The sequence below is a fragment of the Bubalus bubalis genome, chromosome 18, assembly GCF_019923935.1.
Source record: "Bubalus bubalis isolate 160015118507 breed Murrah chromosome 18, NDDB_SH_1, whole genome shotgun sequence".
Lineage (NCBI taxonomy): Eukaryota > Metazoa > Chordata > Mammalia > Artiodactyla > Bovidae > Bubalus > Bubalus bubalis.
The window spans coordinates 23,955,109-23,977,875 of record NC_059174.1 but is presented as its reverse complement, the minus strand read 5'-3'; the positions used below and the strand labels follow the sequence as shown (position 1 = coordinate 23,977,875).

At 49.5% G+C, this 22,767-nt stretch overlaps 1 protein-coding gene across 3 annotated transcripts in view; it reads left to right on the top strand.

The window, feature by feature from the left end:
- Positions 1 to 22,767, top strand: part of GNAO1 (G protein subunit alpha o1) — a 180,789-nt gene that overhangs the window by 78,897 nt on the left and 79,125 nt on the right. For all 3 annotated transcript variants that reach the window (XM_006053658.4, XM_044931877.2, XM_006053659.4), the window contains exon 3: positions 19,654 to 19,795. In XM_006053658.4, coding sequence (XP_006053720.1) covers positions 19,654 to 19,795 — 142 coding nt within the window. The remainder of the gene's footprint in view (positions 1 to 19,653; positions 19,796 to 22,767) is intronic.

Sequence of the window (22,767 nt, the reverse complement as noted above, 5' to 3'; positions counted from 1 at the left end):
AAGAGAAGCAAGGAGAGTGAAGTTCCTGATTTTAGGTGGGGTTGGGGGACAGCAGAGTGTGCTTTGGGAGCTGCTGGTCCCTGGAACATGTAGGAAAGAAAGTGATCCCCACGTTGGCCTAGCCACTGTAAGGTGGGATGGGGCAGAGACTTTCCTGCAGGGCTGTAGCCCGCAGAGCCCCCAGAAGTTACCAGTTACCAGCAGCGTGCAGTCACTGCGCCCTCTTTCACATCAGTGAGTCTCTGTGGCTGGTCCCGTGTCCCGCTGCCATCCTTCCGAACAAACTCCCAAGGGCTAGACAGTATATCTGCCATCATCACAATTTCTGGTTGCTAAGAATCAAAACCTACCTCTCAGTGACTGAAGTGCTGAAAGAAGCACGTTGGCTCGTGTAACTGAGTAGCCTAGGGATATACTAGCATCAGGCACGGCTGGATCCAGGTGCACTCAGCACTGACTGGCCAGGTGGGAATCAGAGGCCCACCTCTGGAGCTTACACTCGGGACAGGGAGATTCCGCAAAGTGGGAGGAAGGATGGTTCTCCAAAGAGAAGGAGAATAGAAGCTGGGCGAGCAAAACCAGCAGCCACCACACCAGCCCTCATTGGCTGTTTACAGAGCTCACTGTTGCTCACAGGCGTTTTCCACAGTGAGTCACCCCTACACCCCACAGCGAGTGGTGAGGGAGCCGGGAGGAGCCCGGAGAGGAGCCCTCCCACGGACTGTCAGAGTCCAACCTGGTCTGCTTAGACCACAGAGCCTTCCGGGTGTGTCAGAAAGGGAGATGTTCTAGGTGGCTGTCTCATCTGTGAGCTGGCGGCCAGCGACTGCGGGCTCTGGTGGTCTTTGCTGTCTTCCCTGGGGTTCGTGAGACTGCATCCCAGGGCTAATGAGCGAGGTCATAAATGATGAATGAACATGCTGGAGGCAGGAAGGGTTTCTTCCCCAAGGATTGAACAAGAAGAGCAAAGCACTGCAGCTTCACTCACGCTTTCTCCACAAAACACAAGCAGAAAGCTGTGCAAACTGCCCCCTGGCGTATAACATTATCCATAGACTAGACATAACGCACTAATAAGAATACTTCATTTCATTATGTCAGAGGAGGAGGAAAGGGCGATCAAGCAGATGGGAAACCAGAAGCGTTGCTTAGATTCAGGCAGTAAAATCGACATTGAGCCAATTTGCCTCACTTGCAGGCTTTTACTGTGTTTAACAAAAGCTCACGTCTTTACATAAGGCATCATAAAGCAGGCTTGGGAGCCACGAAGCTCTCTGTCATCTTTGCAGCACAACCAGTGAGTGTCACAGCTGGGCTTCAAAACACGACTGTGGATTTTCCCAGAAGCGATGTGGAGTGGGCAGTCTAAGGTGTCTGTCCGTCCTCACCCTTCCTTAGAAAACCTACAAGAACCGGGATATTAATGTTCAAGGGGGGTGGGCCCCTGCTGGTGAGGAAGGGAGGGGTTCTGGTTAATCACTAGGAAAAGGGCCACAGTTTCTGGGTCCTCAGGAAAAAAACCGTTCAGCACCCAAAGTGGCAAAGCTGGGTGGAGCGCTACGAGGTAGCGTTGGGCCGGGGAGGAACGCCTGTTTCCCGGCTCACAATTTAAAGGCTGTGTCCCTTTGCAGAGAGGAGTCATGTGTAGAACCTGCTGTCTTAGAGCTGCCAAGGTCCTAGGCTCTCACTTGTTTCATTCAGCTCTTCAGCCAGCGTTTATTGGTCTTTGGCTGCGTGCCCAGCGCTGCTCATGGTGCTGTGGTCAGTGAGACCGATGGGGTCCCTGCCCTGAGGGAGCTCGCTGGTATGTGAGGAAACAGATAACATACATGTAAATCTATGTTATATGAGGTGATGGGGCGATTGTGACTGTTTTGAAGGGAAATAAGGTGAAGACAGGGAACTATGGAGGGCCTCTTAGTGGGTGGAGGAGGTGACCTCTGAGCAGACCTTAAACTCACTGAGAGATGCAGCCCCCTATTTCACAGCTCCTTGATCTTGTATCCACCAGGAGCTGCTTGGATTGTTTGCCTCCCCCATTTTGTGATTTGTTTTACCCCTAGAAGACAGAGAGGTGACCACAGAGCTTGGTTAACCTGAGTGAAGCAGGGTGACCACAGGGAGCTGACTCTACCCAGGCCCAAAGCTGGCATCTGACCAGTCTTGGAGGCTAGGGCAGCACACATGGGAAGTGAATCCAGTGGTTAGGGATGCACTTTGCAGTGCAGGGGACACAGGTCTGATTCCTGGTCGGGGAACTAAGATCCCACATGCCGTAGAGCAACTGAGGCCTGACTCAGCTAAATAAATAAATACTTTTTATAAAATGGACCCGGAGCCCCAGGGACTCACTCCAGCTGGTTGGTAGCAGAGCTACAACCAGACCCCCGGCATCCTGAGTTACCAAACTGGGGTTGAAGCTGCCACAAGAAATGCCGGTGCTTTCTAACAACAGGAGCATGGCAAGAGCCAGGGGCTGAAATCCGAGGGTGGGTTAGGGGCCGAGGGTGTCCTCACAGGAGGTTGGCAGAACTTCCTTGAAGGACTTCCTCGGACCCCACGGTGGCGTCCCAGGCTAGGGTGGGTGGGGCCGGCCAGAGGCCCCAGCTCTCTGGGGCCTTTTTCCTCCCACTTCACCTGAGGTCACAGTGCTTGTTAGTGACCAAACTGCATAAGAACCCAGGTCTTCTGCCTCCAAGTTCAAGACATGATGATGTCTCTAACCCAAGGCTGGGGTCCCAGGAATCAGACCACCCACGCTACCCAAAGGCGGAAAAGGAATAGCCCCATGAAGGCAGTGCTGAGAGCATCACGCCCCCCACCCCACTCCAATGAGAGCCCCTGTGCCCACCCCACCCCACCCCCCGCACCGGGAGTCTTGGGAGAGGGCAAGGTCCACACTGTTTTCCAGATAATGGCCGCAGAGGCTGTGTGCTGGAAGCACAACAAGTCCCGGCCTTGCCCCTGGCTCTGTCTGGTGACAGTTGGCAGCTGACATCTTTGCTCCTGGCCCGAGTTCCCCCTCATTAAAAATGGCATCTTTATAACAGATTTCTGCAAGTCACTGTCAATAGGACGGACCCCTTGTCTTGTGCCAGTCATTCCCCTGGGGGATTGGTCTGCTTGATACTATTCTTTTTGTATTCCCTCCTCTTTGTTATTCTAATATTAGAATATCAAGTTTTAAATCTAACCTTAATTACTAAGGAATCTTATTTATTTTTTTAGATAATTTTTCTCATACCATACAACGTCACCCCACAGTTACATGGATGGGTTTCCAATCAAGTCTTGCATGTCTTCTTTACAAACAGCTGAAAGACCCCGTGATGCTCACATGCTTCACTCGAACCCGGCCTGGAAGGCCAGGAGTCACTCAGCCTTTGGCTTATTCTGTGCAGGTTTCGTAGCTTTCTGCCTTCCCTGGGAGGCGTAGGCTCACAAGCAGCCCAAATGGCCCCTGATAGGGGTTTGGTTGAATGACACAGGGCCCATTCAGATGATGGGACCCCAAGCAGCCAGACAACTCCTGGTTTTCTCTGGGGAAACAGTAAGCAGATGGACTCCTGGGTGAGAGGACTGAAATTTATACTCACCTGTGGATGGGCCTTCCCTCCAGGTGATGGGGTGATGGCTGAGTTTTTCCTTCTTGTTTTCCTAGCTGTGTGAGTTGGACTCTATGAGTGTTCCAAGAATAGGCCTTTCAGGCAGGACTGGAGAAGTCAGGGAAAGAGAAGGGAAAGCTGCTGCTTTAAAGTGACTTTTCTGGTGGTCCAGTGGTTAAGACTCTTCTGTTTGGTTGCAGATGGCTCAAGCTCAATCCCTGGTTGAGAAACTAAGATCCCTGTATGCCATGCAGTACAGCCAAAAAATAATAAAGTGGTCTATGCTTAGAGCAGAACTGGTGGAAGTCAAGATGGCTCAGGGCGGTACACAGATGAACTTTTTAAAAGAATTTTAATAGGTGACTGCATAACTTATTTTTTAAAAATTTAGCTAGTACATTAGCCTTACATATCAGGACCCCACTTGTTCTCTCTGACCTCATCCCCGCTACTTTCCTGGCTGCTTACGTCATTCCAGCCCAACTGGCTCCTCACCATCCTTCTAACACACAGGGTGCCCCAAGACATTTGCACAAGCCTGAAATGCTCTTCCTCACATATATGCAAGATCCACTCCATCTCATCCTTCAGGTCTCAGTTCCACATGTCACCTCATTTCCTGGCTCCTAACTCTTCACTCCCGTTTTGTGTTTATCACTGTAATGTTTATTTGTTTGTTTACCAGACTGTGTGTCCATTGAAATTAGGGCTATGTGTGACCTGGTGCCCACTGCCTTGTGGGTGCAGTGTGAACAGCTCCTGGCACCTAGTGTTCATCCCTGCAGGTGAGAGGAGGAGGAAGAGGTGGGAGACTGGACGCAGTAATCCTGAGGTGGCTCCAGCTCGGCCAGTCAAGGAAACAGCCTTTACGCCTAAAGCAGAGCAAAACTTCCAGCCTCCCATGAGGGGCCTCCAGGTCTTAGCGCCTTTACACTCTTGGGACTCTGGGAAATCAGAGTCAAGGACCCAGCATCATTACTTAGTAAGACACATGCATCATGCCTCTGCCCAGCTGGTGGTTTCTGAGCCAGTCATTCACATCATGGATACCCTCTGGCTCCAGCCCCTCACTTATTTAGGCCAGGGCACTGCTGCCCTGGATGGGTGGGAGACCTATGGCCTGGGGGGCAAGGCACGTGGTCTACCTGGCACTGGTTAGTCTGTGACTTTTAAATAATACTAGCGACTGGCAGTTATTAGGCCCAACTGTGTGCCAGACCTTCCCCACACGTGCTTCTGTACTATGGACAGCCCTGCACAGACAGGCATCGTCCCCGTTTTCTAGAGGCGAGACCTAGGCCCACAGTGGTTAACTTGCCTGTGGTCCATACGGCTAATGAGGAGGAGAGTCAGGTGTACTGTCTCCTAACGGGTGCTCAGTGTCCACTGTAGAATGCATGAAATGAATGACTAGTGTGCTCTAGGGGATTTGGCTGCTGTGGGTCCTGGAAACACCACTCCCACCCCCATGCCCCTACCCCTGCCCTCCCCAGTCCCTCTGGACCACTGCTGACTGCCCTGCTTCATCTTCAGTCTTGGTGGCATCCACCAAACTGGGGGCCAGAGTCTCTCCTGCAAGTCACACCTCACTGGGCACCAGACTTCATCAGTGAGAGTATGTACAAGAACAGAGTCAGTGGGGCTCCAACGGAGGGGTGGTTTCAGTGTGGCCAGCCCCACCCCCCATACAAATACACACATCAGCTCGGGTGCTTCCCCTCTGCCATGCCAACCGCAACCTGCTCTGCTGGTCCTGCCAGTGCCCATAGCCTGCCTGGTGTTCGCGGTGCTTCCCCACTGAGTTAACTTGCTGTTTGTAGTTTACCATGAGACACAATGAAATCCTCCCTCCAAGGGAGCATCAGCTCTGTGCCAGCACCAGACCCAGACTGGCCCTCCTGACTGGGCTCTCTGGCTTCTAGTCCCACCTGCCGGTCCATGAAGTGCCTTCTGTCCATTTAGCACAATTTACTGGCACCCCATGTGCCAGCCAGGGGCTCTGGAAGACATGCAGAGCACACACTGAACCTCCACGGCGCCGCCTCTGCCTGTGCCGAGTCTCCCCCCTGCCCCGACCCTAAAGTCCCGTCTCCCTCCCTGTCTCTCCCACCAGCTCCTGCTCCACTTGGAATGCTGCTTCCCCAAGAGGTGGGCCCTGCACCCACCCTGCACCACTGCTCTAGATCCTCCTCTTGTAGCTCTTCATAGTTTTATTTTTTTCTTGGGTAGCACTTACTCCAGTTATAATTTAGATAACCATTTTTAAAAGTATCTCTTGGATATCTTACCTTCCACATTCGAGCTCCACAAGGGCAGGGCTTCACATTGATCGGGTCACTCTTACATCCCCAGTACTTACCTGGTACACACATGTATGTATGACATCCATACATACGTCGGTCCCTGAAAAATATGTGAAAAGTGAATTAGGGACAGGATGAAGAAGCTTACAAAATACCCTCTGAGAAGCCTCAAAGATGGGAACTAGAGCTTTTAGGACAGAAGGGGAAAAAAAAAAAATCTTTCCGTTTTGCAGTTGATTGATGTTTTTCTCACCTGGTATCACCCATCACCTCACCTGTCTCAGGGGTGCACTAAGGTAGGCAACAGGCCTATGACACAGTGTAAGGGTCTCTGGAAATTTTGTCCCTCCTCTGCCACGAGCTCACCACGTGGCTATAGGCGTGACTATCCTCTCTAAGTCACAGTCACCGACCCAGGCAGGGGGCATCATGGTGGGAGCATGACCTTTGTCATCAGACTGTCTCAGGGTTGATTCAACAGTTCTGCAGCATTACTAGGAATGTTCTATACCCCTCTGACCTGCCATCCTTAGGGTGGTGGCATTTAACCTCATGGGCACAACATGGCTGCCATGGCTCCAGTATTTACTTCTTCACACAACCACATATAAAGGCAGGAAGCCACAGAATGGCTGGTTGAGGGACAGCCGGGAGAGGGGGACAGTGGAAAAGTGAGTGGACCGGAAAGCAGTTCTCAAAGGCCTCTCACTGGAATAAGAAGAGAAACTTTCTCAGGGACATTTCTAGCTAACTCCCCTTCAATCTTACTCACTTGAGCTGGTTCACATGGTCACTTTTAGCTGCAAGAGAGAAACGGAAGGGGACGAACCATGATGAGAAGTTTTCCTTATGACTGTTGGGTGGCAGTCACCATGTCTTGACACACACATCCTTCAGTTAGTTCAGTTCAGTCACTCAATCGTGTCCAACTCTTTGCGACTCCATGGACTGCAGCACACCAGGCTTCCCTGTCCATCACCAACTCCCAGAGCTTGCTGAAACTCACGTCCATCAAGTCGGTGATGCCATCCAACTATCTCAGCTTCTGTCATCCCCTTCTCCCACCTTCAGTCCTTCCCAGCATCGGGGTCTTTTCCAGTGAGTCAGTTCTTCATCAGGTGGCCAAAGGATTGGAGTTTTAGGTTCAGCATCAGTCCTTCCAATGAATATTCAGGACTGATTTCCTTTAGGATGGACTGGTTGGATCTCCTTGCAGTTCAAGGGAGTCTCAAGAGTCTTCTCCAACACCACAGTTCAAAAGCATCAATTCTTCGGTGCTCAGCTTTCTTTGTAGTCCAATTCTCACATCCGTACACGACTACTGGAAAAACCATAGCTTTGACTAGACGGACCTTTGTTGGCAAAGTAATGTCTCTGGTTTTTAATATGCTGTCTAGGTTGGTCATAGCTTTTCTTCCAAGGAACAAGTATCTTTTAATTTCATGGCTGCAGTCACCATCTGCAGTTATTTTGAAGCTCCCCCAAATAAAGTCTCTCACTGTTTCCATCGTTTCCCCAACTATTTGCCATGAAGTGATGGGACTGGATGCCATGATCTTAGTTTTCTGAATGTTGAGCTTTAAGCCAACTTTTTCACTCTCCTCTTTCACTTTTATCCAGAGGCTCTTTAGTTCTTCTTTGCTTTTTGCCATAAATGTGGTATCATCTATATATCTGAGGTTATTGGTATTTCTCCTGGCAATCTTGATTTCAGCCTTTGCTTCATCCAACCCAGCATTTCTCATGCTGTACTCTGCATATAAGTTAAAAAAGCAGGGTGACAATATACAGCCTTGATGTACTCTTTTCCCGATCTGGAACCAGTCTGCTGTTCCATGTCCAGTTCTAACTGTTGCTTCTTGACCTGCATACAGTTTTCTCAGGCAGGTCAGATGGTCTGGTATTCCCATCTCTTTAAGAATTTTCCAGTTTGTTGTGATCCACACAGTCAAAGGCTTTGGCATAGTCAATAAAGCGGAAATAGATGTTTTTCTGGAACTCTTGCTTTTTCGATGATCCAGTGGATGTTGGCAATTTGATCTCTGGTTCCCCTGCCTTTTCTAAATCCAGCTTGAACATCTGAAAGTTCATGGTTCACATACTGTTGAAGACTGGCTTGGAGAATTTTGAGTGTTACTTTGCTAGCGTGTGAGATGAGTACAATTGTGCCAAAGTGAACATTCTTTGGCATTGCCTTTCTTTGGGATTGGAATGAAAACTGACCTTTTCCAGTCCTGTGGCCACTGCTGAGTTTTCCAAATTTGCTGGCATATTGAGTGCAGCACTTTCACAGCATCATCTTTTAGGATTTGAAACAGCTCAACTGGAATTCCATCACCACCACTAGCTTTGTTCATAGTGATGCTTCCTAAGGCCCACTTGACTTTGCATTCCAGGATGTCTGACTCTAGGTGAGTGATCACACCCTTGTGGTTATCTGGGTCATGAAGATCTTTTTTGTTTAGTTCTTCTGTGTATTCTTGCCACCTCTTCTTAATATCTTCTGCTTTTGTTAGGTCCGTACCATTTCTGTCTTTTATTGTGCCCATCTTTGCATGCAATGTTCCCTTGGTGTCTCTGATTTTCTTGAAGAGATCTGTAGTCTTTCCCATCCTATTGTTTCCTCTATTTGTTTGCATTGATCACTCAGGAAGGCTTTCTTATCTCTCTCTGCTGTTCTTTGGAACTCTGCATTCAAATGGCTATATCTTTCCTTTTCTCTTTTGCCTTTCACTTCTCTTCTTTTCTCAGCTATTTGTAAGGCCTCCTCAGATAACCATTTTGCCTTTTTGCATTTCTTTTTCTAGGGGATGATCTTGATCCCTGTCTCCTGTACAATGTCATGAACCTCCGTCCATAGTTCTTCAGGCACTCTATCAGATCTAACCCCTTGAATCTATTTGTCACTTCCACTGTATAATTGTAAGGGATTTGATTTAGGTCATACCTAAATGGTCTGGTGGTGTTCCCAACTTTCTTCAGCTTAAGTCTGAATTTGGCAGTAAGGAGTTCATGATGTGAGCCACAGTCAGCTCCCAGTCTTGTTTTTGCTGACTGTATCGAGCTTCTCCATCTTTATCTGCAAAGAATATAATCTGATTTCAGTATTGACCATCTGGTGATGTCCATGTGTAGAGTTTTCTCTTGTGTTGTTGAAAGAGGGTGCTTGCTGTGACCAGTGCGTTCTCTTGGCAAAACTCTGTTAGCCTTTGCCCTGCTTCATTTTGTACTCCAAGGCCAAATTTGCCTGTTACTCCAGGTATCTCTTGACTTCCCACTTTTGCATTCCAGTCCCCTATGATGAAAAGGACATCTTTTTTGGGTGTTAGTTCCAGAAGGTCTTGTAGGTCTTCACAGAACTGTTCGACTTCAGCTTCTTCAGCATTACTGGTCGGGGGATAAACTTGGATTACCGTGATATTGAATGGTTTGCCTTGGAAATGAATAGAGATCATTCTGTCATTTTTGAGATTGCATCCAGGTACTGCATTTCGGACTCTTTTTTTGACTATGACAGCTACTCCATTTCTTCAAAGGGATTCCTGCCCACAGTAGTAGATATAGTGGTCATCTGAGTTAAATTCACCCATTCCAGTCCATCCTAAAATGTCGATGATCACTCTTGCCGTCTCCTGTTTGACCACTTCCAATTTGCCTTGATTCATGGACCTAACATTCCAGATTGCTATGCAATATTGCTCTTTACAGCATCAGACTTTACTTCCATCACCAGTCACATCCACAGATGGGTGTTGTTTTTTGCTTTGGCTCTGTCTCTTCATTCTTTCTGGAGTTATTTCTCCACCGATCTCCAGTAGCATATTGGGCACCTACTGACCTGGGGAATTCATCTTGCAGTGTCCTATCTTTTTACCTTTTCATACTGTTCATGGAGTTCTCAAGGCAAGAATACTGAAGTGGTTTGCCATTCCCTTCTCCAGTGGACCATGTTTTGTCAGAACTCTCCACCATGACCCATCCATCTTGGGTGGCCCTACACGTTATGGCTCATAGTTTCATTGAGTTAGACAAGCCTGTGGTCCATGTGATCAGATTGGTTAGTTTTCTGTGATTGTGGTTTTCATTCTGTCTGCTCTCTGATGGATAAAGATAAGAGACTTATGGAAGCTTCCTGATGGGAGAGACCAACTGAGGGGGAAACTGGGTCTTGTTCTGCTGGGCAGGGCCATGCTCAGTAAATCTCTAATCCAATTTTCTGTTGATGGGTGGGGCAGTGTTCCCTCCCTGTTGTTTGACCTGAGGCCAAACTATGGTGGAGAAGGCAATGGCACCCCACTCCAGTACTCTTGCCTGGAAAATCCCATGGGCGGAGGAGCCTGGTAGGCTGCAGTCCATGGGGTTGCTAAGAGTCGGACACAGCTGAGCGACTTCACTTTCACTTTTCACTTTCATGCATTGGAGAAGGAAATAGCAACCCACTCCAGTGTTCTTGCCTGGAGAATCCCAGGGACGGGGGAGCCTGGTGGGCTGCCGTCTATGGGGTCGCACAGAGTCGGACATGACTGAAGTGACTTAGCAGCAGCAGTAAACTATGGTGGAGGTAATGAAGATATTGGTGACCTCCTTCGAAAGGTTCCATGCATGCACTGCTGCACTCAGTGCCCCCTGCCTGTAGCAGGCCACCACCAACCCACACCTCCGCCAAAGACTCCTGGACACTCACGGCCAAGTCTGGGTTAGTCTCTTGTGGTGTTACTGCTCCTTTCTCTTGGGTCCTGGTGTGCACAGACTTTTGTTTGTGCCCTCCAAGAGTCTGTTTCCCCAGCCCTTTGTAAGTTCTGGCGGCTCTATGGTGGGGTTAATGGCGACCTCTCCAAGAGGGCTTATGCCATACCCAGGTCTACTGCACCCAGAGCCCCTGCCCCTGCAGCAGTCCATGGCTGGCCTGTACCTCCACAGGAGACATTCAAACACAGTTCTGGCTCAGTCTCTGTGGGTTCTCTGGGTCCTGGTGCAGACAAGGTTTGTTTGAACCATCTACTCTGCCATCTTGTAGAATTTCAACCCTTCAGTTGGCCCTTGGCAAATGCCACTTGTTACTGTTAACTCTCTTGTTCTCAGCACCAGCTTTCTCACTTGGCCTGGAACAGAAGTCCTAGGCAGGCAGGGAGCAGGCTGAACCCAAGTGAAACACGTCAGGAAATTCCTAATGATTGATGACTACCCCTTGTTACTCGATTCTTCTCTTCTGTTAAACACTGTTAAATAGTGTCTGTCTCCCACTGAACATGATTTGTTGTTCTTTCAAATAACAAACACACATTTTTAATGAAACAAAACAGAAGAAAGTAAAAAAAAAAAAAAAAATCAAAAGTGATCTTGGTGATAACCATGTTAAGCATCCTCCTGTGTCATCTTTTTTCTCCCCTGCCTTCTCCCTTCTCTTACCAACATTATCACACATGAATCTAGCTTTACACAAATGGCTGTGCAGGGCACACTTTGGGCTATACCTGGTGTTTTCATCTTATAGTCTTGTTCAGATCCACTACTCCGGTGGGTTCTCTGAAGCCCCTAATTGCTGGTATGTGGTTCATTAACTCACTAGTATCTCACTGCTGACTGTTTGCTTAAAGCTGCGTTCTCTGGAGCCAGGGTGGTCACTTCCCCCCTTCACTGTGGAGGGTGGTGGCTCCAGGGCCAGAGCCCTGTTACACATCAGGTCTCCCTGACAAAGGGAAACCCTCAGCAGTCACAGCAGTGAAGCTCTGAGCACCAAGTCTAACCCAGGCAGCCCGCTTATGATCAGAAGCACCTTTTGTCACCTCATGAAGCAGTCCCTATTCAGGAAGCTCAGCCTTTCACTTCACTGCTGCCCCTTTGATGTTCAGTAGGTGAGTGAGCAGATTCTCTGCTCCGGTCTGGTCAGGGCCCCCTCCCCCCCTGCCCAGGCTTCCTTCTGCCAGGGGGCAGGGGTTCTCTCATAGTGTCCGACCTCCCTGCTGCCCTGCAGCCCCTGGTCACTTTCTGTCCTCAGGAAGACAAACACAGGACACCCTGTCCTTTCTCCCTCAGTCCCACTCACCAAATACAATGATAACAGTCCTAGTAACAGCTGCACTGACTGCTTCCTGTGCCGGGCCCTCTTCTCTACATACCACGACCCAGCGAGGATAGTTACTATTGATTACCAAGCCCCTCTCCATGGAAAGTTAAGGAAACTGAAGCACCAGGCAGTGAAGGAAATTGCCCGGTCACACAGCTCGAGTCTGGCTCCAAAAGCACCCCCTTCGTCTGAACTCTTAAGGGGATTATCGTGGAGGATGGAGTGACAGTCCCGATGCAGGGGAAAGGGTGCTGAGAAAAGGAGGCAGAGAAGGGGCATTTAATCCACCGTGGAGATGGAGTGAAAAATCGTGTTCCAGCAGCTAAGTCTGTGAGTCTGAACCTCCAGAAGTTGGGTGGAGGGGTGTGTGTGTGTGTCTTGGTGCATTTGTCACAGTGTCAGAGGCATCTGTGATTCAGAGAGGGGGGATGGCTGCTGGGCCAGATGATCTTCCAGGGTCCCTTCCAGCTCCCAAGCCTGTGATTCTGTGACCATATAAGGCCGTGGTGCCTGGGGAGCCTCAGTGCTGCGGAGTGCAGTCCTGTGTGGAGAAGGGGAAGCAGAGAGCAAAGGGAGCCCCAGCCCAGGCCCCCTGAGGGTCCCCAAGACAGCAGAGAGAGGAGCAGGGTAGGGGAGGCTGGGGGACCCTCCCTGGTCGTCTCTTCCCAGAAACCTCACGTGAGCTCACTGCTGCCCTCCCGCGCTCTCCCCGTCTCCACGTGGGTTCTCTTCCCTCAGTTGCATTGCCAGGTTTCCAGAGTCCTGCCAGCGGCTCCCGTCCAGAGTTGGACACTCAGGGCTGCAGAGTTAGCCTTGCTTGCTCCTAGGTTTCTTCTGCTCTGGCAGCTTGGAAAACCCCTCAGAGTCCCTGATTCCTAGTACAAGTGTACAAGAGATGACCTAGTATGGAGTGGGCACCGATGTGGCATCTAGCCTGGTCCACCTTTGTGATGCTAGCTCTGCAGATGTAAGGAATCCAGTGGGTTCCCACTCCACCCCACCACACACACACACACACACACACACACCCCTACCTGTCTTTTTTAGCAAGCTCCTTGGGGCAGATCTTGTGCCCCAGTGTAATCTTGCTTGTGGAGTTATATCCCACGTTCTCTGAGTTGAGAGAACCACCCTGTGTCAGTCTATTCAGAGCCTACCCTGTGTCAGCTGATAAGGAGAGCGGGAACTGAGATGGAGGGGATGTGGTACCTGACCTCCCAGGACCGACGGACAGGCTGCTGGTATGGACAGAAAGTTAATAAACAAGTGTACTAGGAGATGGCCTCCCAAAGTGTGAAACATGTTTTGGTCATGACTGTGTTGGTTGTAAGTGACAGAAACCCAAATCAAATGAGTTTATGCAAAAATAAGAGGGAGGCAAAGAGCTCGTGTCACTCAAAAGTGTCAGGACAGGGCGAGCTTCAGGAACAGCTGGATCCAGTGACTCAGCTGCTCTCTCTGGGGTTGATTCTGTGCCTCTGTCACTCAGCGGTGCAGATGGACCTCAGTTTGTCTGAGGCTGCTGCAGTGTGAGATGCTGGAGCTGCCACTGACTGTTACTAAGGTGCCCCATGCAGACTCATTCCTGCTTTCCAGATCCCATCCTCATCTCTTCCAGGGCTAGACTTGGGCTGCCACAGGAAACCCGACTCCCCCAGGCTACCTCTCCAACCCCTGTGCCTCCTATCCTCCCTTCCTTGCCCCACACTCCTTGGACAGATATAGGAGGTGTTTTGATGCTAACTTTGTGTGTGAAATCTCTGGGTTCTCAGGGAACCTGGATATAGGAATCCTAGCAGAAGAAGCAGTCCTGCATCTCAGCATCCACTTGGTGGGCACAAGCACGGCCTCAAATGCCACTGTCACCCTTACCAGCTGTGTGACCTCGGGTAACTGGGTTAACCTCCCTGAGCCTTGGTTTCCTTTCTCTGTTGAGAGGAGATAAAAATAATCTCCTAGGATTGTTTTGAAGATTAGATGTGATAGTACATGCAAAGCACTTGTCACGGAGAGTAAACCCTTAAACATCAGCGGCTATTGCGGTCCTGCTTCTCTTATACCACCAGTGAAGGAAATGCTCCTTAAGGGACTTTGACTTTAGAATGAAGGTATCACTACTAATAGCTACTATATATTATTGTTGTTGTTTGTTGTTGCTAAGCTGTGCCCGACTCTTTGTGACCCCATTATAGCCCGCCAGGCCCCTCTGTCCATGGATCCCAGGTAAGAATACTAGAGTGGGTTGCCATTTCCTTCTCCAGGAGATCTTCTCAAACCAGGGGTCAAACCTGCATCTCCTGCATTGGCAGGTGGATTCTTTCCTGCTGAGCCACCAGAGAAGCCCACCGTATATTATATACTTACTATGCAGTGAAGTGAGGTGAAACTCACTCAGTCATGTCCAACTCTCTGCGACCCCATGAACTGTATAGTCCATGGAATTCTCCAGGCCAGAATACTGGAGTGGGTAGCCTTTCCCTTCTCCAGAGGATCTTCCCAACCCAGGGATCAAACTCAGGTCTCCTGCCTTGCAGGCAGATTCTTTACCTGCTGAGCCACAAGGGAAGCCCAAGAACACTGGAGTGGGTAGTCTATCCCTTCTCCAGGGGATTTTCCCGAACCAGGAACCAAACTGGGGTCTCTCCTGCATTGCAGGCGGATCCTTTACCAACTGAGCTATGAGGGAAGCCCTAGTATACAATAGGCACTTTACATTTATTTCTCACAATGACTTCTTGCAGTTGAAGAAACCAAAGCCTGAGGAGTTAAATCCTTTCCTAGCAACACACAGCTCTTGAGTCATGGAGTTGGCATCACCCACATTTTTCTGACTCCTCAGATCTGACCACTGCTTTATTCTTTTCTCCCCGGAATGAGACGGGAAATAGAAGATAAAGGGGCCTTAAGTGATACTTTTAAGGATAAATGATTCAAATCAATGCTGAGGCAGAGTTGGGGGAGAAGAATGTGGCATGAAAGAAATACTGAAGGACTTTTACTAAAAAAGTGCAGCGTTTTTCTCTGAATAGTAGCATTATGAATATTACTTACTTTCGGTGTTGTTATGCATGGTGCAGCTTTTCTAGGGTTGAGTCAGTGGGAACGGAAGGTATAAAATTCTACCCTGAAGCAAGAAGCCCAATTTTAAGCTAATATAAGCCAGCGTGAACAAGTTATGCAACCAGTAATCATGATGTGAGCAGTTTTTGCCCAAATTGCATCATTTTTGTAAGCCCTAAATGAAGCTTTCTTATTTTGGGCCACCCCAGGCACCTGTGCGGCCTTCCAGGCAGTATTTGGTCTAGTCCACCCCGGTGGTTAGAGACCCGGGTTCTGTCCCTACATTTGGCTCTTACTGTTTTTGCTGACAGCCGTTAGGCCAGTTACTCAGTCTTACTCAGTCTCAATACAGATGGATAGAATAAAAGTCTACCCTCCCTTCCTTTTCAGGTGGTGTAAAGGTTAATACTAACAGGTGTGAAAAAACAACCCTGGTGGAAGGAAATCCTGTAGGCGGCCAAGGGGCTAGAGGGCATTCCCAGGAGAGTAGCAAGGCTGACTGGTCCAAAGCAAAGCGTGAGAAACTCATGGTGCCAGCTTCTCGCGAGAGTATGTCATGGGAACCAGCAAATCCAGGCTGCACCTCTCGGAGCACCCAGATTTCCCACCCTCTGAGGAGAGTCGGCCATGAAGGCTTTTGAGTGATGGCTCTAGAGTTTACAGTGTGTATCGTATCAGGCTTTCCTTTCAAGTAACACTATGCTTTGTTGTTGTTGTTTAGTCACTAAGTCACGTTCGACTCTTTGTGACCCCAGGGACTGTGTGCAGCCCGCCAGGCCCCTCTGTCCATGGGATTTCCCAGGCAAGAATGCTGGAATGGGTTGCCATTTCCTTCCCCAAAGATCTTTCCGACCCAGGGATTGAACCTGTGCCTCCTGCATTGACAGACATTGGCATACAGATTCTTTACCACTAAGCCACGAGAGAAGCAATATGACGCTGCTTCTTGTATGATATAAGAATTGTTCAGGAGTATATTTCCATTTTACCCCTCCCATCCTTTGTGCTATCATTGCATAGATTTTGCTTCTACATGTTATCCTATGTATGTCACAATACATCTTTCAGCCTTCTTCCTCTCTCTGCTTCAGTTTAGATGGTTTCTATTGCTGTGTCTTCAAGTTCACTATTCTTTGGGGTGTCTCATCTGCTGTTAGTCCCCTTCAGTGAAATTTTTATTTCAGATATTGCATTTTCATCTCCAGATACTCTGTTTTATTCTTTTTTATATCTTCTATTTCTCTACTCATTTTGTTCATGTTTTCCTTTAGTTTCTTGAGAATATTTTTTTTAATTTTATTTTATTTTTAAACTTTACAATATTGTATTGGTTCTGCCATATATCGAAATGAATCCGCCACAGGCATACATGTGTTCCCCATCCTGAACCCTCCTCCCTCCTCCCTCCCCATACTATCCCTCTGGGTCGTCCCAGTGCACCAGCCCCAAGCATCCAGTACCGTGCATTGAATCTGGACTGGTGACTCGTTTCATATATGATATTATACATATTTCAATGCCATTCTCCCAAATCATCCCAAGATAGCTGTTTTTGAGGTCTTGTTTGTTAATGCCATCATCTCTGACACTTCTAAGTTTGCTTCTGTTGACTAATTTGTCTCCTGGTTATGGATCACACTTTCCTCCCCCTTTGCATATCCAGAAATGTTTTTATTGGATGCTGGATACTATGAATATTAGATTGTTAAGGGTCTGGATTTTACCGTCCTCATTTAAAGAGTGTTAGATTTTATTCTGTCACTCAGTTATTGACTTGTGGGTCAATTCGGGTTTTTCTTTGAGGCTCATTTTTAAGTTCTGTCAGGGCAGGTCTAAAAGTAGCCCTTACTACCAAGGAGTGAGCCTTCTGGGGTCTCTGCCAAATGCCCTAGGTGTCTAACTCTCCATTCTGACTAGTGGGGACTTGCACCACGCTCAGCCTTGGGTGAGCTTTAGGACGGGTCTATTTTAGAAGCTCCCTGACGCATGTTTCTTCTCGAGTTTGTAGAGTCTCACTCAATTCAGCCAAAGCCTCAGAAAGACCCCCAGTCAGATACGTGGAGCTCTCTGTCTCGCTGTCCCTCTCCTCTCCTCTCTTTCCTCACAGGTACCCTGCACCTCAGACTTCCAGAACTTTTCCCTTTACCCCATGCACTCAGGAAGGCGGCTGTGCTGTGTGCGGGTCCTCCCTCCCCGCGCTGAGGTCTGGCGGATGCCTCCAGGCAGAAAGCCAAAGCGATCACAGGACTCATCCCTCACAGGACTCGCCACGCTCGCTTCCCTTCCGTCCCAGATCACAAGTCCTGCGCTGCTTATTCTCCAGTGTCTGAAATCCCTTGTTTCACGTATTTTGTCCAGATCTCTAGCTGTTTACAGTGGGAACTAACAATTCCCTTTGAGATTCCCTCCAAGGTAGTACACATCCATGATGCAGACTGGATGCATGCTCGAGAAACTTGTACAAAGCCGGATTTAGGGCTAATAAAAGACAGTGAAAAGGCAGTGGGGTCATTTTGATCTGCTTCTTAGAGAAGCTCAGGATAAAGACTCAACCCAGCACCAAGTCACATTTTATAATAGAAACTGTTAATATCCATCAGCTGACCTGGGGATAAGTAAAACATGGTATATCTGTATATGAAATCTGGTTTGACAATAAAAAGAAAGGGAGTACTAATGGATGCTTCAGCACGGATGAACACAGATGAACACGCCAAGTGAAGGAAACTAGTCACAAAAGACGATACTTCATCTGATTGCATATATGTGAAATGTCTAGAGCAGACAAATTTGTAAAAACATAAAGCAGATCAGATGAGTGGTTGCTTCCTGCTGGGGGTGGGAGATGGAGTGACTGCTAATGGGAACAGGATTTCTCTTGGGGAGGGCAAAAACATTCTGAAATTAGACTTAGAGATCACTGCCCAACCTTGTGAATATACTAAGGAATGTTGAATCTCATGTTTTCCACGGGTAGATTATATGGTCTGTTAACTCTATCTCAGTAAAACTGTTTATAGAGAGAGACTCATTAGCAGTGTTCTCCAGTACCGAAGGACACAAAAGGCTGGAGGAGGGCTGCAGAGGTAGTAAGGGAGTCTGAACTTTTACGCAGGTGGATGTACACATCGCAGGTGGTCTTCAGTCTTGGACTAAAAAACGTGACCACAGGAGAGTTTGCAGTTTACTGGCAGATGACTAATGTTGGATGTGTGTGTGTGTGTGTATGTGTGCGTGCGTGCTCAATTGTGTCCAACTCTTCATGACCCCATGGACTGTAGTCCGCCGGGCTCCTCTGTCCATGGGATTCTCCTGGCAAGAATATTGGAGTGGGTTGCCATTCCCTTCTCCAGGGGATCCTCCCAACCCAGGGATCAAACCCACGTCTCTTGCATTTCCTGCATTGGCAGGTGGATTCTTTGCCACTGTGTCGCCTGGGAAGCCCCTAATGTTGGGTGTTAGTCTTAAAATCCATTTGTCTTTTCTTAATTACCTCAACCGTGAGCAGATTCTTGCAGAGTCTCAGTTTTACCCCCTTTCTAGTTTTCTCTGGCCCCTGGGCCCTTGTCAGCAACGGGCACCATCTGCAGGACACAGGAGCCTCAGGGAATGTCTGGCCTCACCCTTGACCCCAGCCGAGCCTGAGCGCAGAAGGGCGCTGAGTGTCGCGTGGCATCCAGGAGCGGCAGTGTCACTTCTGTGTCCTCCATGTTGGGTTCAGAGCCACCAGAACAAGGGCGACACAGTGCTCACATCCCAACCGAGGGTGGAGAACAGGCCCCTCCTTCTGCTGGCTCTCCTGTTGTCAAAGATGAAGGTGGTTCGTTTGAAGTGAGTGACCTTACCTTCGTTAAAAGCAGTGGAAGTTTGCTGTGAGAGAAAAATGTGTTCTTCATCTGCAGGCTTCTTTCAGGGGTCTTCAACAGTATGCTCCTGAGTGGATATTTAAGCTAAAACCCTGAGCTTTGCTTAAAAATACTAGTGGCAGGACTTCCGTGGTGGCTTAGTGGTTGAGAAATCTGCCTGCTGATACAGGGGACAGGGGTTCAATCCCTGGCCTGGGAAGATTCCATACGCCTCGGGGCAGCCAAGCCCGTGTGCCACAGCTACTAAGCCCGCACCCTGGAGGCCTGACCCCACAACAGGAGAAGCCGCGCATCGCAACTGGAGAGTAGCCGCCACTCGCTGCGACCAGGGAAAGCCCACACACAGCACCACAGACCTAGAGCCAAAAATAAATAGTAAAATATTCATGACAAGCATATATTGAGTGCTCAATGTGTATTCTGAGTGCTTTCAAGTGTTATCAACCCCTTGACTGATCTTGCTTCCACGGTATGTAGGGAATATAAAGAGACTGCATTTCTTTTTTTCCACAATTCTGTTTTTCAAATTAATTTTCGGTAATTCAGGTAGATTTTCCCTTCAGATATTGTGGTGTGACCACAGCAGCTCAGTAACTCAGCATCCAGGTTGGACCAGGCCCTCAGCCAGCTGAGCCAGCCTGGGGGGGAGAAGGGAAGACGAGAGGGGAGGGGAGGGCTCCCACGTCCAACGCGCTCATTGCCGGGTGAGGCCAGCATGCTCATCACGCGTGCTGTGTGTGGTTTCTCTCTAGGATCATCCACGAAGACGGCTTCTCTGGTGAAGACGTGAAGCAGTACAAGCCCGTGGTCTACAGCAACACCATCCAGTCCCTGGCAGCCATCGTCCGGGCCATGGACACTCTGGGCATCGAGTACGGTGACAAGGAGCGAAAGGTAGGCCGCTGCGCCCGTGGGCGCGGGGAGGAGACGGCCTGTCCCTGCTCCCCGCCGTGTCCTCTCTCTGAGGCCGGGCTGCCGTATGGGGACAGGACGAGACTGTGCTGTGTCACCAGCCAGGGCACCTGTCCACCTGGCCGGTGCAGCCTAACAGGGGGCTCCGGTGGTGGGAAAACCGCCATAGCACGATCGCCGACGGAGGTGACAGACCCAGAATTCCAGGGTTTATTGTGTAAATGAGAAAGGGTTGGTGACACTGCCCTAAATCGTGGCCCTCACAACATTGTCCAAGTACATGCCCTTGGGCAACTCACTTGAACAGAAAAACGTATTTTTTAGGCACTACAAGCCCTACCTGGCCACCATCTCCCCTCCTTAGGGGAGCTTTCCTTTCCTTGCCGGTGGTGGGGGCAGCCGTTCGAATCCACTCTCTTCCTCCTTTGCACCAAGGGGCTGTGTTTTCTGCCCCTCCGAGGTGAGTCTGAGGACCAGGTGCACTCTCCTTTCTTCAGGAAGTTGACATCCTAGAACAGGGACAGTTTTTAGTTGAGTTTCCAGGCTTCTGGTAGGTGGTGAATGGAATAAGTCATAAAAACTCTTATTTGCAAATGTCTGTGTTCACTGAACCTTACACAGCTATACTGCTGCTGAGTCACTTCAGTCGTGTCCGACTCTGTGCAACCCCATAGATGGCAGCCCACCAGGCTCCCCCGTCCCTGGGATTCTCCAGGCAAGAACACTGGAGTGGGTTGCCATTTCCTTCTCCAATGCATGAAAGTGAAAAGTGAAAGTGAAGTCGCTCAGTCGTGTCCAACCCTCAGCGACCCCATGGACTGCAGCCTTCCAGGCTCCTCCATCTATGGGATTTTCCAGGCAAGAGTACTGGAGTGGGGTGCCATTGCCTTAAGGCAAATAAAAGGGGCAAGGGAAAACAGCCTTGGAAAATTCTCTCCAGGAGTGGCTCTTTGCCTCCTCCTGGCACTCTGAATCCCAACCATCCTCTCCCTGTGACCTGGAGTGTGAGGTGGGGAGCAGGTGGAGGCCACCGAGTGCCTGGGCCCCTCGTTGAAGCCTCTGGATAGAGAGCGTTAAGCTCCGATTCCCGTGTGGTTTGGTTGTGCACTGTGTATATATCCTTTCTTTGCCAAAAAATCACCTCCCTCACAGAGGAAAACCATCCTCACCTTCACTGGGTATGATAAATCATCTGTGACAGATAGCTTTAAATGTAAAATACAATATTTTATGCACAAAATCCTAATTCTCTGCGACAGTCATCCCAGCTCAGGCATCGCCTCCCCCCGGAGGAGGGGAAATTGAGTGACTGAGGGTGTCCAGGCCAGCCTGGGGCAGGGAAGCCAGGCGCTGTCCCTCAGGGAGGAAACCCTTCTCCCTGGGGATGGGCTTTGGTTTTGGTCACAGAGCCAGGGCCGTGGAATGAGGGACACTGCGAGCTCTTCAGTTCTATTTGCACTAAGAATTCACTGAGGATACAGTGTGCCAGGCCTTGCTGGAGATATGTGTGTAAGGGTCACTCAATTGTGTCCAACTCTTAGGACCCCATGAACTGTAGCCTGCCAGGCTCCTCTGTCCATGCGATTCTCCAGGCATGAATGCTGGAGTAGGTTGCCATTTCCTTCTCCAGGATAGTAGAGCTGGAAGACCAGTCAGCAAAGAGCAGCTCAGATCATCAGATGTAGCCAAGACAGGTTATCAGTAGCCAGACAGCTTACAGGACTTCATTCATTTTGATAATAATGGTCACAACAGTAACACCAATAGCTCTCTTGTACTGAGCACCTACTAGAGGCCAGGCACTGTGTCATAAGCACTTTGCAAGTATTAACTCAATTTTGTCAACTCGGGTGGGCGTTAAAGCAGGAAATGCCCGGTCTGATCTTCAGACATGGCACAGGCCTTTGGACTCTCTGTCTGCCTTTTGGCCAAAGAAAGCTTGATGCCTGAATCTCAGTTAACCAGATGACAGACACAGTGCAGAAGGCTCACGTGTCCATAGCACACACTTTACACAAACACACACACCCACCACAGCCTGCGAGACCTTCCAAGAGTGTGTGTGTTCACTGCCACGCCCACCTCTCAAGCAACTCTTCCTTCCTCAAAACCTCCTGCCCTGATTATAACCCTAAACAGCGTGACTTTGAAATGCTTTTCTCCTTTGGTTTTGGAAAACGTTTGTTGTTCCCGGAGGATTTTGTTTTCCCAGTTTATTATCCTGAGTAGAGAGGTGGTTGCTTGGGTATTGCCAGGAACATGATGTGTTAAGGTCTATACTGGGAGAAGGCAATGGCACCCCACTCCAGTACTCCTGCCTGAAAAATCCCATGGACGGAGGAGCCTGGAAGGCTGCGGTCCATGGGGTCTCTGAGGGTTGGACACGACTGAGCGCCCTCACTTTCACTTTTCACTTTCATGCATTGGAGAAGGAAATGGCAACCCACTCCAGTGTTCTTGCCTGGAGAGTCCCAGGGACGGGGGAGCCTGGTGGGCTGCCGTCTATGGGATCGCACAGAGTCGGACACGACTGAAGTGACTTAGCAGTAGCAAGGTCTGCACTGTGGGCCCCTTGGCCTCTGTGGCTGTTTCTTGTGTGGTGGAGACAGCCCTCAAGTAGAGGGTTGGGAAAGGCTCCACTGAGAAGGGAGACCGAGAACAGAACTCCCTGGAGAGTCCCCTGGACACGGAGGAGCTGGAGCCCAGTCCTCTGCCGGCAGGTGGCACCACGGCACTCAGGCTTGTCAGGAAGTCCTCCAGGCCCCGGGGGCGTCTCCTCCTGTTTTATTTCACCTTAGGCCACAGCGAGCCGGGCAGCTGGAGAAGGTGTTTCCTGGGAGTGGCCTAGTGTGGATTTGCTGTCTAGGAGCTGCTTGCAGGGACCCCCCTCGCCCCCCCGCCCCGCCCCCATCCTGCCTGTGTATCAGCTGTGAGGGGTTTGGGGGTGAGGTGGA